Source organism: Thunnus albacares, chromosome 11 (assembly GCF_914725855.1).
Source record: "Thunnus albacares chromosome 11, fThuAlb1.1, whole genome shotgun sequence".
Lineage (NCBI taxonomy): Eukaryota > Metazoa > Chordata > Actinopteri > Scombriformes > Scombridae > Thunnus > Thunnus albacares.
The window spans coordinates 23,485,280-23,502,353 of NC_058116.1; the positions used below are offsets into that span (position 1 = coordinate 23,485,280).

General features: G+C 41.7%; 1 protein-coding gene across 6 annotated transcripts in view; it reads left to right on the forward strand.

The window, feature by feature from the left end:
* Nucleotides 1-17,074, forward strand: part of pard3bb (par-3 family cell polarity regulator beta b) — a 228,620-nt gene that overhangs the window by 141,023 nt on the left and 70,523 nt on the right. For all 6 annotated transcript variants that reach the window (XM_044365206.1, XM_044365207.1, XM_044365205.1 and 3 more), the window contains 2 exons: nucleotides 3,034-3,144; nucleotides 3,633-4,010. In XM_044365206.1, the coding sequence (XP_044221141.1) occupies nucleotides 3,034-3,144; nucleotides 3,633-4,010 (489 nt within the window). The remainder of the gene's footprint in view (nucleotides 1-3,033; nucleotides 3,145-3,632; nucleotides 4,011-17,074) is intronic.

Genomic DNA, 17,074 nt, shown 5'->3' on the forward strand with positions numbered 1-17,074 from the left:
TGAAAGACGCTCATCGATTCTTGCGGCGGGCCTTTCATGAGGAGCCTGTCATTATTAGAAAACACCATGATGCCTTATTTATTATAACATGTTACAGAGAAGGGAGGGACATTTTATAATATAGTCAAGTAGAGGCCATGCGTTTGGCATTTGGACACAGCTGAGGCTGTTGTTCATATATCTCTCACTTCTTAGGTTTTGTCTTATCTATCTACTTCCATCTGCTTTATCTTTCCTTGTATGGGTTATGTGCATGGGCTCTACTCAGTAAGCTTTATGTCTTGACAGTGATTAGCGGTTAAGGTTAAATTTAAAAGTATTTTGAGTTATAGTCCCTTCTGTTTCTGTTAGATGTTTCATTAAAGGGCATTAAAAGTCAGTCTGGCTCACTCTGTATCTCTTTCAACTAATACATAGTACACGGAATCCAGCTTTATCCTCAGTTTTTCATCTTTTCATTTTTAATTTTTAAATCCAAGACAAGGAAAAGAACAGGGATGACAAGGAGAATAGAAGAGAGAGAGAGAGGAGGGGATGGGAGATGTTAAGTGCAATGAGAGAAGTGTTTGATACCAAGGGATGAAACATAGAGATGAAGGGGCGGAGGTGAGGTGAGCTATGGACAGAAAAAAAAGAGAGAGGGTAATGAGAGAAAATGAAGACATGGCTGAGGTAAAAGAGGAGGAAAGGGTAAAATCAAGAGAGGTGAAAGAGAGGTAAGTGAGGGGAAGAGAGAGTTGAAGGAAAGGGTAAGCTTGTAACACTGTAGGTTGAAGTAATTAGAGCAAGTCTTGTCCCCGGTGAGCTAAATACACACACACACACACACACACACACACACACGCTGTTAACGCATTCATGGTTATAGTCCTTCATTGCCCATTGAGGCCCCTTCTATGGGTGGTAATCTTTACCCGGCAGTCCACATTAAGCATTTCAAAGAAACACTGCTCACACATATTACCCCTTTGTGTATGTGATCTATAAACTAAAGGTACAGCAAAACAGTTACACATAAAAACTGTAAAATAACTGTGACTTGTCATCTTAGATCATACACTAGCAGGTAAAGTGGTACTTCGGAAACATAAAAAAGCAGTTGAAGTGTAGACAAAAGGATAATAAATCAATAAATGTGCTAGATAAATAAAACATAAGTTGCATTATAAGGTCACGGTTTGCATGTTGGAGATATTAACTGTTTAGCAGCCGTGACTGGCTCAATTAACCATTTCCTACTCACCATACAGCTGCTGGGGTGTAAAGTTTAATGTGTTTTTTTTAGCATTAGCATGTAAGCAGGCTATACAGTATGCGGTTGTGACATTTTGAGCATCGGAATGACTCATGATAATAGCTATAATGTCAATCTGATCTGGGTAAACAGCATATTTCACTGTCTTTTTTGGAGGATATTTATGTCTCCTTTTAACCTTCCTGATACATTAGTTGCAGTATCCATGTATTTCAGCCAATGTTAAGTATGTAGTAAGGAGAAAAGCAGTTTAACTTCAATCTCTATGATAGGAAATTGTATGGAATGTGTTTACCAAACGTGCCACAAATGTAAAAGTTAGCGAGCTGTACATGGTCAGCTTTATTATGACAACAGAGTTTGTCAGCTTGAGCAATAAAATATTATCAATATGAACAATTATTGTAAACAAAAGTATCTTTATTTTTAGGAGACCTACAGAATTTCATTCATTAATCACTGTATTTTTTTCTCTCTCTTTCAACCCATACACCGCCATACAATCTAGTGGTAATACTGGTAGACTTATACACCAGTATAAGTCAGACCGACCCAGTGACGCATCAGCTGACCCTCCTTTACAACCCTCCTCTTGACCAGGGTTGGATGCGGGTCAGAGGCTGCCTGGCTTTGATGACCTGTGATTGCTACCATTAATGAAAATAAATCCAACGTTTGAATGCCATTTAATCGACTGAGGGAGACAGAGAGAGAGAGAAAGAGAAATAGAGAAAAATAGAAAGCGTGCATTGACGATCAAGAGCGAGGGAGCGTACATTATTCAGTGTAATTCAGTGTAATTCTCAGGGTTATCTGTGAAGTGTATGAACGACACAGCAGACTGGAGTCTCTGCTAACAGCGACAAGCAAGGTGACAGCTGTCTCATAAATGGGTCCAACACAGGTCGAACGTTCATTGAGTAGACCGGCGTCATACACGCGTCTGCTATCTGAAAGTGGTTATAATTGTCAAAAATGTTGAATGTGTTTCTATTATTGCTCTATTACAGTGACCCTGAGAGGCCAACACACTGCAAACTCACTGTAAACATGTGGAAATAGACATAATACGAACAGCGTGTTGAGCTCTCAGCACCATTGTACCTAGAAAAAAGAAAAGAGTCACCATGTTCATTCACTTGTGTGTTCAAAATATCTTTCACACATGTTAGGTACACCTGTTATGAAGTTCAGTTATGTGTGTGTGTTTTTGTTTGTGTGCTTGCTATGGCTTGCATGTGTGTGATGCGTGGTCTCCTCCAGGTAATTACTTGTGCAGCGTCCAGTAATGTTGAGTATGCTGTTGATGCTGACCACACACAGACAGTATTGACTGGTGTGGCTTGAGTATTGATATGTAGCCACTTAAAACAGGCCTCTAAGTCTATTGTGTGTTTGCCATATTTTTTTATCTAGATTAGGCTGTATTAGGGTATGTACTTACTGAGTATTCATACGTTTTAGCAAGAAGTTGATGCAGCAAGAAGTGTTATTTACCTTTATTTGTGTGTCTATGTGTGTTTCTGGTTATGTTTGTCTTTGAGTGAGAGGTTAGAGAAAAGCAGATTCATGACAGTACTCCACTGGCCTTTATATACACCTTTTATAAGTGTGTGCATGATATCATCCACGTGTTTTTGTCACTAGAACAGTGTTAATGTGGTTTTTGTCCCCCATCTGCTTCACCGTCGGCCACAAAAAGTATCCTTTTCTCTCTGTTATTGTTTCTAATTCCTATCTCTCTTTCTTTCTGTCTGTGTTGCTGTTTCTCTGTCCAGGTTTGGGAAGAAAAAAGAGGAGAAGAAGGAAGCAAAGGCAGCTTTGCAGCGACAGAAGTCAGACATTCTGAGTGATCTGGAGCTCGAGAGGATGAAAGACGAGAGGGAGAGGTGGGGAACTTTCTGGAGATGAGATGATTTCAATTTTGTTTGCTCTAAATTTACTGTCAAATCAACAAAACAATGTGTACATCGAGAAAGGTTTTTTTCTTGTCTTCTCTCATGGTAACCATCTTTTATTTTCATCCTCAATCACAGATGATTGTTAATTTATCATTTTCATTGAAATAGACTGAAACCAGTGTGCTTTTCATTCTTATCACTCTTTCTATTCCCTCTATTCCTCTCTACTCCATGCTTGTCATTCCTGACCTCCATACTAAAGGTGTCTTTCTATGGGGTTAGATTAAATATATTTCTCTGTGGTTGCTCTTGTCCTCACACAGTCATCTGCCACACCATCAAACTTGCACAAACATGCAAAAACAACATACTGTATACTTGTGCTGGCTCAATTTTTGCTCAGTTTCCTCTCTCTTACTCGTATAATTTCAGTAATATTTGCAAATGTCATAACTGGCTATCCATTTGTCTGTCAGAATCGAGGCAGGGCATCCTGAGCTGCGGGAGCACCGGTCCAGAGACCAGCAGGGTGGAGGTGGCGGGTCCGCATATCCAGATGTTGAGGACGACGACGCAGACCCCAACTATGCCCGAATACAGTCCTTCAGGGACCGCAACATGGGTTCAATACCACAGCAGCCTCTGGCTCAGTCACCTCCTTACAGTACAATTCAGCACAGCCATGTCCGGACTCCATCCCCCCAGGGCCCTTCATCCTTTCCAGGGCATGGAAATCATGGTAACGACCCTGGAGCCATCCCTGATGATGATCCCCTCGATAGGCTTTACGCGAAGGTCAACAAAAGAGGAGCCGGGGCTCCGTCCCCACCTGTGTCTGCTGCCGCCAATGACGGGTAAGACACTATGACCTTCTCAGTGCTCATAAGAGTGTAAAAAAAGCTCAGGCCCCTTGTTTGAGGGTGGTAGTTATCTCTAGTTCCTTTTACACAGCCTGTTTTGTATAAGGTATGAACACAGAATGGCGGGGTATTGTTGTTTCACAATTAAGCCGGCAGTGGAGGTAGCCACACTGCCAGATTGACGTCTGTGTAAAAGGGACAGCCGGCACGGTGGGACTACACATATAAAACATCTTAAAAAGACCTGATTTAGCTTTTTTTTTTTATACCGGATGTTAAACCCGGGCCCCCTGTTGAGGCCAGATCTTGGAGGAAGTTTCCTCTGGAGGACCAGTCAGGTTCAGCACTAACGGGTAACAGCTGTTGTCACTGTGTGGGCTCATCTCACACAAGGGCAGGTGTAAGGGGCCTGATGTGTTGTCAGCCAGGTGTCAGAAACTGGCTTTTGATACATAGAGAGTAACCAACAAACCGATTAATAACCTGTTTCCCTTCAATCCACCTTTTTTCACTCCACTCATTTCCTCTCCCGTCTCCTCTCCACTTTAACAGTGCAACATTATATTGCTGATGCTTCATATTTTTCTCTCTCTCCCCCCCTTTCTCCTGTCTAAATCAGATTTATATGCCACAGGGCAGCTTGTGTGTGTGTGTGTGTGTGTCTGTATGTGTGTGAGTGAGAGAGAGACAGACAGACAAAAGGAAAGATCGAATTGTTTGTGCTCACTTTGAGCTTCAGTATGAGCGTTTGTGTCCGCTGACATACTGTATGTATTGTGTGTGTGTGTGTGTGTGTGTGTGCTGTGTGTATTCCAGCACAAAAGGGGGAAAAAATCACCGCAGGGCTGAATGTGTGTCTCTCAGCTTCACCATCCTTACTCCTTACCTGTATTATGTTAGTCACAGCTCACTTATTTCTGAATATATCTACCAGTACAGATATATTCACACACATGTCTTCGTGCCAGGAGGTAAAACTGTTTGATGGACACTTCCAGGCTTCATAGAGATGTTTTCTGACACTGTGTCTTTCTTGTATTGTTTCTCCCATGCATAAATAATATTTCATTATGGAAAGTGAAGACTCCTTTGACCTTGACTTCAAGAAGAAGTTTCTTTAAATGTATTATTGATAAAAGTATTAAAAGTATAGTTGTAAAGTTAGTTTATGTTTTATAATTACAGTAGACACTTTGAGATTTTTAATATTAAAGCATTAAAATTTTCTTTCCTGCATTCAAAATATGTTATCAGCTAGAATGGTGCTTTTCTTAGTCACATTGTTGTGTTTTTATAGACTGTGCCAAAGCAACAGATGAACCACAAAGCCGTATAGAAGAGTATGTGTCCAGCAAACTGATAATCTAGATAATTACCTAAGTGAATATACTGTATATATGCCATGAATGCAGCGTAGGCGTCTTGATTGTTGACACAGTACTAATTTGCGGCTACTGTGTTTGATTTATCCCATCCTTTCCTTAAAAGAAGTAGAGTGGATCTTAAAATGTGTTGATTTTGAAAACCTATATCCATGGCCACAGCAGTCCTGGCAGATAGTGCTACTCATTTATCATCACTTCCTGAAACCTGATGATGCAGACAGAAGGAAGGCCAGGTATTGGCTGACAGCAATCGATGGTGCCAAAAAAAGTAGCTAGTGTGTCAGCAGTGTCTGTGCGTGCGTGACTGTGTGTTTATTGTGCGTCAAGGGAGGCCAGAACAGCAGTGTACATGTGGGAGAGGGAGATAAACAAAATCACTAAGGACTCCATTCCATCAGCACCTCAGCAAATGACGCACACTGATTTACACACACACACACACACACACACACATACAGATGCAGTGGCCAAAACACCAAAAGCATACAGTTCACAAATGTACAAAGTTGTGTGTATGCAGACTGAATACAGGATGTCAGTAGACTGATGCTTAGAAATCACGGATATTGAAAAGCTGAGTAACATAACAGGTGTGACATCATTCATGATAATGCTGGACGACGATGATGATGATAATTTTAAGTGATGAAACAGCACTAACTGACATTAGACTGCCCCATCTGAAACCAAGGGTCAAGTGCTGCTTGATGACTTGGGCCCATACAGGTGTGTCTCAGTGGAAATGATAATACTTTTTGATTTATTTGGTCTTCATTTAATGAATAGCTGCTGGAATATTTGGTGAATAGGACACAGAACTGTATAATGCTTTCTGTAAATCTGGAATTGCAATTGATAATTTTACTTGTAATATATGCCTTGTTAACTACATTTGTTGAAATTGTTCCTTTAGTTCATATCTTCTTCATGGAACAGTAATTTCAAGTAGGATACACCGTTTTAAATTATTTATACGTATGCTATTCTTTTGTTTAGTAATGGTGAAACAAGGTGTGCCAAATCAAAATGAAATAATTCTGATTACATAGAGTATTATGTTTTGTTTCATTTATACTTGCCATTAATTTCTGGTCATCAACTGTCAGTGGAGCTGACACAGTATCAGGCGTATTCTCTGTAACTACTGGTGCACCTCCACTAATTTCAAAATCCCCTTCAGTGATTTTACTCTGGAATTTGTCCTGAAACTAACACAAAACATATCTGACACATACTCTGGTGCAGCACATTAAAGAGCACATCATTAACCAATGGCATACAGTGCCTCTTGAATCTGTCAAAAGCAGCAGATAAGAGCACTTTAATCAATAAAGTTGGGTGTATGGGTGGTGCAGGGGGGAAATTTTCGCCTTCCACCGCAGAGATCTGGGGTTCGATGACTGTGGTACCTACGTTTTAGTTGTGAGCTCTTATGAACCTCGTAGCTTATGAGTTAGCCTCATAGAATATAGCTGGCATGTTTTTAGAGATTTCCATGGTTGACACAGAGCGAGTTGTCTTTGCAAGAGTTCAAACATTGTGTCAGTTTCTTCAGACAGCTGACATGGGCAGCAGTGTGTGGCAATTTACATTTAAATACATAGGTTTTAAAATATAGTCAGTTATGTTCCCCAGCACACATCTGGCTGCTTATATGCATTCTTGTGTGTATCTGTCAATGTTAATGAGATTTTTTTTTCAGTGGTTTTACAGCTGTATTATGGAAGGGCAGTTATTTAACCACACAGCACAGTAATATATTACACTGTCTATTTCTCAACTAGCCCACCAGCTTCTAACTAAAATGCAAAGAGTCTCTGTCTGTCCTTCGATTTTCTCAACATCCGTTCATCCGATCGACTTCACACTTGGCGGGTGTATTGCTGAGGACCGAAGGAAGTGCGTTGTCGAGTGTGAAGTTGTTTAAATGAGCGGTTCTTGAGAAAGCTGCAAGCAGTAAAATATTTCAGTGAAGTTAGTCATAAACATACTTTTTTCACTTCCTTTGGAGTCAACGATTGGAAACACAAACAGCACCACTCTGCCATTGCAACCCACATTGTGGTCAGAGGGGGGATTACACCCGTGGGAATAAGAACTGCCATCTAAAATAGAAGGAGTCTGTGTCTGTCTGTATGTATTTCTTGACAACCGTCCATCCGATCCGACTTCACACTTACCGTTTGTATCGCTGAGGACCCAAGGAAGTGCAGTGTCGAGTGCAAGCTCCCGTCTCTACTGGAGGCCAAGCAGTCGGCTCATTCTGAACAGGCACGTTTTGAACTGGCACTGCACTAGTTAATTCAAAAGGGCACAGCCCACTCAATTCCTTATGCATGGCGGAGTTTAACGCAGACTCATTTAGTAAACCCATTAAACACACACACACACACACACACAAATGGACACCACACAAACATTACACAAAAAGATGGATGTGCTTTAGAAAAGAAGCACAGACACAAGACAAAATTTCATCCTCCATCTCCCTAAATAATTTTTTTTTTTTTTTTTACCTGTCTCTTTCCACAAAGGAAAGTATTTCCTACGTCGTCATCCTTCATCTAAGACTGGATCCACAATAGATATTAAAAAAAATGCCTCACATCCACGATATTAATTTTTCTATGCGTTGAAGGATCAAAACCAGAGGCCAAGCAATCAGCCCGTTCTGAACAGGCTACATTTTGAACGGGCGTTGCACTAGTCTACACAGATTTGAGGGCCCTAGTGGCTTACATAAAGAAAGGAAGTAGTAAGGGAGCCTGGGTGGGAGAGAAAACGACACAAGCAAAGGAGCTGTTAAGAAGATTTTGAAGTGGAGAGTGAGATTCTTTACCCACCTTCTGCATGCAAACACACACACAATCTTTCTTATTCCCTCTTTTCCTTTCATTTGGACCATTTTCTCTGTCTTGTGCACTTACACACTAAGGTGCATGTACAAAACTGAGGCAATTAAGATGTCAAACACATGCACACACACACACACACAAATGCGCACACATACACACATGCACACACAGTCAATTTTCTGAAGTGACCACCCAAGCCTTGGATGAGTGCTACCCTCCGTTTTCTTGAGTGGGCGCCCCCTCCCACCTGCCCAACCACTACCACCTAACCCTTCCAAGTGCCCCTTGCAGGTTACCATAACAACCACGACCTCTGGCACTCCACCAATTAGAAAACAATCAGCCTGGAGAGACCAGAGTGGAGTGAGCTTAAGAGAGAGTGGTACTGTAGCGCATGAGTGAAAGATAAGTAGAGAGCAAATAACATCTAGACAGAAAGAAAGAAAAAAAACAGAAAATAAATAAAAGAAAGGTCCAGAGTGCAACAAGTGCACATTGTACAAGGATAAAGCATAGCTTGTCCTAACTTTAAAATTTAGATCACAATACTGTGATATTTATCAAAAATATTTATTCCAATGTAATACAGTAGTCTTGCAACAAATGCCTTTGTGGCTTATAATGTTGCAGAGAGGTGTTTTCAACCTTGTGGTTATGTTTTAGCCTGTAGTCTGTAGTGATGTACTGTACCATATTGTATTGCAAGGTCTAAGTAATGGCTTAGAGCTCCTCAGTTTGTATATGGAAGGGCAAAATGTTTGGCAAGCCTTCACTTTTCACACTTTTTTATATGACATACTGTACATACAAAACCCACTATTTAGGTTTTGTCTTGAGCATATAAGACCATGCTCAGGATGACAATAACACCTCATACCAGTGATATTTCCAAATTAAACTGAATAAGCATCTGCTGGATTAATTATCCTCATGCAATTTATCCACTTATTGAAAAGACAAATTCCTGCTACACCCCCGTCTATCCTGTAGTTGCTGTTCCATTCGTGTTTGTTTTGAACTTACTTTATTAAAGAGAAAAAAACATGTTGGATGTGAGTTTGCTACTGGCTTTCACTTGTCCAACCATCTGCCATCGCGTGAAACTCTCAAAACTTTGTTTGTGCTGGAAGAGCAGCCGTTCTCTTCCTGTTTTATATCACAGAGTAATAGTCTTTCCTTCTGTAAAGCAATCTGCCAGATTTCCTGTAAAATACTAGAGTGTAAAAGAATTTAAGATACAGTTTAGAGGTTGCAAACCTTCTTGGTGACATTTTTATCAAAGAAAATTGACTGAAAAAAGCTACATTCAGGCATATGTTACAGATTTATACAGCTGTAACATATACTGTAATCCCCAGACATAAATAAGCTTGCATGTATACAGTATCTCTATGTTCTCACCTCATACAATACATGATTGGACACAACATTCATATGTGTGTCAGAATTATGAAATGGAGACTGAGGGAGAGGGAAATCGTACAGGAGAGCTTTTAGTATTGCATGGCTGGCCACTGGAGAGGCTTTCTCTCCTCCATGTTAATTAATCTGACATTCTCTCAGCTCAATGAGTGCCACACACACACACGGACCATTTTTTACACAGTTATACATACTCACTGTCTTTATCTTGCACACACACACATGCACGCGCACACACACACACACGCACACACACACTGGAGGGAGCTTTCAGTGAGTGCCAGGCTGGCTTGCGTGAGTGCTGTTCTGTTTCATTCCTTCCTGACTGCCAATAGCAGTAAACAAAGTGGATATGTCTCCTCAGGCTCCATGCAGGTCGAGATCTTGTATAAACAAAGTCACATATGTGACATGTAGGCTACCTGCACATCCCAGCTATAAACACCACATGGTAGCCTACATCTGGCTTCTTTGATCATCTCACTATTAGCCTGACGTTCTTCACAGGTTAATTGCTCCATATACATGTTTTGGTTCAGTATTTTGCCTGCAGGTCCAAGGGAGGTAAGTATATTCTGTGTTGTTTGATGTTTGTCATACTGCCTGTGACTCTTGTCAGAGTGCAATTTGTTGCCCTATAAGACTGTGATTGTGAAGCCATCCTGCCTCTCCTTCTTTACTGTCTAGAAGTTTTTGAGTGCCCTTGTCTTGTGCTGGCTTGCTCACCAGCTACACTAACTCTCTTAAACAGTTTATTCTGCCAGCTGATTCCGCCAAATGCTAGACGTTCCAGTTGCATGCAGTAGTTCTCACTCAGATTTCCCAGCATAACCCCCTATTTGGATTTAAATGGTGCTGGTGTGTGCCTCTTTTGGAGCTCAACTTCAGGTTGAGGATGGCCTTGAGTTGTGCCTAGATGTGGGTCACCTTAGGGAAGCCCTGTCTGACCCATGCATTAACTGCAGTATTTAGCCACTTTCAGTGAGAGAGGAAAGGCTGTGTCAGGTGGAAGGCCTCCTGTTTGGAGGTGACCTTCTGCCCTCTGGGCTCACTCATAGAAGCTCTGGTTCCCTCAAACAATGGGAGAAGCGCAGATGCAGGCCACATGAAGAGCGCAGTAGTCCAGAACATAAAAAGATGAAGCAGAAAGCTCCCTCTCGCCAAGCGATGGAGGCTTTACAAGCTGAAATAGATCAGATTTTCACAGCAGGGCCTGGACTACTGGGCAGCCCTTTCCCAAGATGCATGGGTTTTGCAACAATGTCCCAGGGTTACAGGTTGCAGTTGGAACGCTGGCTTCCACCACCCTCAGGGATCAAGTTGACCTCAGTCAGACCCTCTGAAGGCCCTGCATTTGTCACAGGAGATAGCCACACTTTCTGTCCTTCCATTTGGCCTGTCTCTGGCTCCTCACATTTTTACAAGATACATGGGGGCAGCATTTACTCTGGGAGTAAAGATTCTCCCCTATCTCGACAACTGGCTTATTTGCACACCCTCATTCCTGGAGGCAGAACAAATGCCCACGATTCACAGGGTGAGATTGTTGGGCTACAAGGTCGTCCTAGTGGCCCCAAGTGGCCATTGAGGATATGGTTCTCCATGCTCCTTAGTCTATTGGACAAAGATCCTTGGCAGTAGTTCCCAGTGAGGATGGACCTCCTGTCCCAGCTGGATGGGAAGGTGTGGCATCCATTTCCAAGCCTTCTTCAACTCTGGGTATGGCCATTGAGAGGGATCACTCACTCTTGACTGACCTTGAGTCCTCAATTTGTGAGACCTTGCGGAATGCAACAGCTCACTTCACAAGGATGGTGTATGGAAACTGTTGGGTTGTGTTTTCTTCATGGTGCAGGGACAGGGGGTTAATCTCAGTCTCTTGCCCTTCACAGGATGTACTCTGGTACTTTCAGTATCTTTTTGATGCTGGCCAGGCTGCCTTAACCTTGAACTTATACGTGGCAGCCATATCTTAGCTTAGCTATATCTGAACAATGGCCACATTGATGGCAGACCAGTTGGTCAGGCATTACTGGGTGGAACAGTTTCTGCGTGGTGCCAGGAGGAAGGTAAACCTACCCCCTCAGATGTTATCTGTCTACCAGGGGTGTGGCCACATCCTGGACGGCAATGAGGGAGATGTCACTATCAGAGGTCTGTTTGGCGGCATCCTGGACAATGTCTTGCACATTCTCAAGGTTCTGTTGCCTTAATGTGGCCTCTGGGTCCATGCTAGCGTCAGCTATTCTGCCATTGACTTCTACAGTTGACCAGTAGGTGGGTATTGTTCTTCGTGAAACTACCGGAATGAGTTACCCACTTCTTTTACTGCCACTGGCAGTCAGGAAGGAACAGAACAGAAGTTAAAAAGATAACTGTGGCTCTATGAATTCCTGGAAAATTGCCAGTCACTAGGAACCATTCAGGGCTAGAAGATTCTGATTGGCCAGATGCAGGCTACCACATGGTATTCATAGCTTGGATGTGCAGGAAGCCTACATGCTGCACATGTAACTTTGTTTACACAAGATCTGGACATATCCACTTTGTTCCCTGCCACTGATAGTCATCTAGGTATTCACAGAACCTTAGTTAACCTCATAACTTCTGTTTTCCACATCACTCTCTTCTTGTATGTAATTAATCTTGGTGGGGCAGGGGTTTGGGGGTGTGTGTGTGTGTTTGTGTGTGTGTGTGTGTTTTGAGATGGGGTATCTTTGCTGGCTTTGACAATTCTACAAGGATCTAATGCAAGTACTGCTGTGACATATGCACATGTAAATCCTTGCCATTCTGACATTCAAGACCATGTTTGCATTTTTCTGACAAGTGACCTGCTATTAATGACTGTCCTCTCCCCAAAAACAACAGAATTGGTTGTTTGTCCAAACAGCTTAAAAAGACCTAGGTTTAGGTTTAGTAACAGAGCAGGAAATAGCCTGATTTCTTATAACAATGCAGACAATAATACTCTTTAACCAACCGATATTTACGTGTTACCAACTAGTTGTATGTACGGGCTGTTTAAGTGACATTTTGTCACTGAGATATAAGGTGTTGACAGCATACAAAAGAAAATGGGATTTTTAGGAAAACTGTGTGTAAAGAAATGTGAAATTTTCAAGTAATTTAAAAACCAGAGAGGCAAATGGATTTGGGGACCATGGTGGATATGAGAGAGAAGAGACGTTGTGTTTTGGAACTAAAGGGAGGTAAATTGGAAGGTTAAGTGGGATTTGGAATAAAGAGGAAGGGATGTTAAAGAAAGAAAACGGTGAAGGGGTGAATGAGAAGAGAGGTACGGAGAAGAAAGGGCCAGAATGAGTGTTTGGAGCTAAAGGAACATAATAACAGGAGGAAGTGCTGAAGAAAAGAGGGATTTTAATTCTAAAAGCAGGAAGAGAGGGAAGCAGAGTAGAGAAAGTGGAGGATAACGGTAAGGGAAAGAAAGGATATATGATAAGAAAGAAAAGAGTAGATGAGCAGGATGTAAGGGTTTAGAGCTTAAAAATGAAAGAGAAGAGGATGATTTAGAGGACAGCATAGAGGGTCCAAATTTTGTCGGCTGAAAGGAGACATGAGTGGACCCAAATAATTGCAGGAATGGGGAAAGTGGATCAACTAGTAAAGAGAAAAGGAGAAAAGAAGGGGTAGCAAGAGATTCAGTGGGGAAGAGAGGCTAAGTGGATGTTTTGGGATAATTCAACAGATGAGATGGGGAGTGAGGACATGCAAGGAGAATGAGGAGGTGGGGGGGACGGGGGGGGGGGGGGGTCCAGTGAATGCTCAAGGCTAAAAGGGTAAATTAGACTAGAAAAAGAGATGGGAAGGTAGAAAAAGTAAGGGATAAACTGAACTGAGATGCTAGGAGTAGGGGATGCAAAGAGGAATAAAAGAGGAATGAGAAGAGGTGGGGGAGCAAGTTGATGGGGAGCAGTCGAGAAAAGGGCCAGAGTGTGTGTTTTCCGGACTCAAAGCGCATGATTCAGCCTGGCTAATAAGGAAAAGCTCTCAAGAGGCACTCGTCTGCCCCATCCCTTCCTCCCCCCTTTGCTCTCCTTCCTTCAATAGTCCCTTTCTAGGTCTCTCTTCACCCTGTTGCACTCTCTTCCTCTCATTTATGATTTCCGCCTCTCGTATTTGCACAAGTAGTTCTCAATGAAAAATAAATTCCATGCAAAGGACATCCGCCCACGATGGAGCATGTACACGATAAAAGGACACATGGGCATATGCAGCACACTCAGGACTCTTAAAAGGACACACATGAACACAACAAAAGTTTCAAGACAAAAAGACTACATTCGCTCAGGGACAAAATTACAGAATTAGCTTTGTACTGTCCTCTTTAATGGTATTTTCCATCCGTGTAGACAACCCAGACCCGCATCAGAATCTCTAATAGTACAATGACGGCTCTAAAATTATGAGATGCCTACATATTCTTTTGGTCTATTCTTTTGTATTGGCCTGCGTCCATGTCACGTGACTGTCAAGCTTCTGTCTGCGAAAACAAACATGAAACAAAGAAAAATGGCTGGCATACCTTTTATTCTCAGTGGAAAACGCAATATTTTAAGATAGTTTCAGCATTAAGATGTGTTTTGATTTGTCATTTGTCACAAGAAATGTGCATTTTATTTTTATAATCTTCAATCAGTGATTCAACAGATGGTCTTCATATTAATCTATGGTATTGTTGAGTTATCAAGGACACTTTCGTTTTTTTGTGTTGAAAAATGAAGAAGATATTATTAAAATCGACAGTGGGGAAAATGGGCTACTTCCTGGCAGTGGGTCCTCCAGTCTGCCCACCGGACTGATGCGGTCTGTGGGAAATCCAAAGAAGAAGAAGAAATATGTCATTCCTGGGGACATCTAAAATCTACAGTTTTTACTGAAAGAACATCATCAAACAGTTACATAAAATAACATAAATATCATAACAGCTCAGATAACTACATAATGCAAAGACAATGATTAAAAAAATCATGCAAACTACGTGTTTTCAGCGATAGCAGCATCCATAGCAACGGTAGAAAACATTGCATTCCAACAATTTTCTGGTGGGACCTGAAACAATCTTTGTCATAACTAACAAACTAAACATCATATACATTCACTGAACAAAGATTATAAAATGCACATTTTTCATTAGAAATGTTATCAAAATGCATTTTAATGCCAAATCCATCTTTAAAAAAAATGCATTTTCCACTGAGAATAAAAGCAATGTCAGCCGTTTTGTTTGTTTTGTCAGAAAGAAGCTTGATAGTCATGGGATGTGGATGCAGGCCAATAGAAAAGAATGTAGGTATCTCACAATTTTAGAGCCGTTATTGTGAAACTAATACATTTTGCACTGTGGACCAATGTAGCTATTACACATTTTGGGACTGGGTTGGTGTAGATGTTTATTCCTGGTGGTCTATTTTGGACTTTTCATACAGTATGGATAATGAAAGCAGGAACTGAAATTTGAATAGTGGCATCCTGTTGCTAAACAATATGCACACTGTTTTTTGTGGGTTTTAGAAAGGTTTAAGCTCATGTTTGGGGATGAAGGTTAGGTGAATGCATTTTGAGTAAGTTTGAGGTTAGTCAGTAAGATTGAGCCATTCTGGTTCAAGTTATATGGCTGGGTGAGAAATCTTTTGGAGTGATTAAAAGGGCCAAATGGTGGACCCTTTTTACCAACACTTTCAGCAGTGGGATCAAGAGCAATGTAACACACATGGTTGTGTGTTTGTGTGCTGAAGTCTGAGCACTGCCAGTTTGCCAGTAGATGCAGTATCCTTTCATATAATTTGTTCTTTGAAAGCTTAAAACTGCAACTGTAGGCTAAGCTGTACATGATATGCACCTCTTTCAAAATGTATCTACATGTGGAGCTACTTTGATTGTTCAGCTTGGGCTACTTGGCTTCTAAAAGTTTCTGATACCGGTGGAGATAGTTGATTTTGAAGACAACATTAAGCAAGTGGAAGAAGTTGGCTCAGTTAGCGGACGTTCAGACCAGAAACACCCCCTTGTTAAAACATAGCAAGGGGCTATGATGGTGAAGGTGTGTTTTGATGAGACATGAAATATGATCCAGGAAGACTAGTTTAAGTAACAGATCCATGAGTTTGAAGGCTTATCAGACACCAAAACACTGCACTGTGTTTTATAATACTCATTATTAATATTCATTATCAAGGTGGCAACTATTTCATCTTTTGTTGCAACAACCGCAACGTACAGTAGAAATACTGTGTTCACGTTACAAAGTGATCTACCAGGAATGCGCGCTTGCACGTATTTGATTGGCCACCGCAGAGCTTTATCATGTGACGATGCATTGGGTTTCAGCAAAAGTTGAACTAGGTTGGACAACCATGCGTTTTTTTGCACAGCGCTCTCTGTGTTTGCACCCCCCACAGTGTCGCCTCATTCAAATGAATAAGAGGGCTGTGTTTTCTTCCATGTCAGACTAAAGTCAATCTTAACATGCTCTTATCATCCTTCTTTTCATTAACACACGTCTAGAAAAAAACATTTCTACAGCTTTCCACTCCACTAACACGCTGTCTATCACAGCGAACGAAAGAAGAACAAAAACACAATGATTGCAAAGCAAAAGTCTCCTATACAGTAATCAGACAAGATAAACCTTCCAATCATCACTCTATATCACAAAGTGAATAAAAGAATGGCAACAGCTACTGTGAGGAATATAATAGCCTGATCATGTTATTGTGTAGCTATTGTGGTTGGCAGAGGTATTAGGCAAATAGGCCTCCTGCCACACACGCGGCTGTTTAAGTCAAAGGGGAATATAGAGCCAGACAGCCTGCCCACATGATTTTATGCCAGCCAGTTTACCACCTGTAGCACTCCCTCTATCTCTGTCTGTCTCACACGCATACACAGAAGGCTTGTCTAAAAAATGTTATGCCAGGCAATTTTCAGTCTGTACAATACGGACACACATAAACACACACACACACACACACACACACATACACTGATTGTCATGGCGATAGGATGCCAGCCTCTTCTGCCGCTGCGAGTGTCTCTCTTGCACTCGCAGGCATTTAGACAGCTAGTCTGATTGATGTCATGGCAGTCGATAGAGCGCTAATTACTCCCCGTGCTTAGACGGCGCCGCATAAGGAGCAGTGTCATATCCTGTCAGCTACATTTTAAAAACACGTGTCACTTCCTGTTAGTCCGTCGAGGAAAAGAGAGCAACAGAGCAACCTGACAGTGCGTACACGCGCCCCACCATACATACACACAACCGCGTTATATCACGGCATAATACAACGTGTCTATCCTCTGTCTATTCTCGTCCCTTCCCTTTTTTGTCTCTCTGACCCACCTGCCAGCATCGGTGATCTTTTGTTGTCAAACT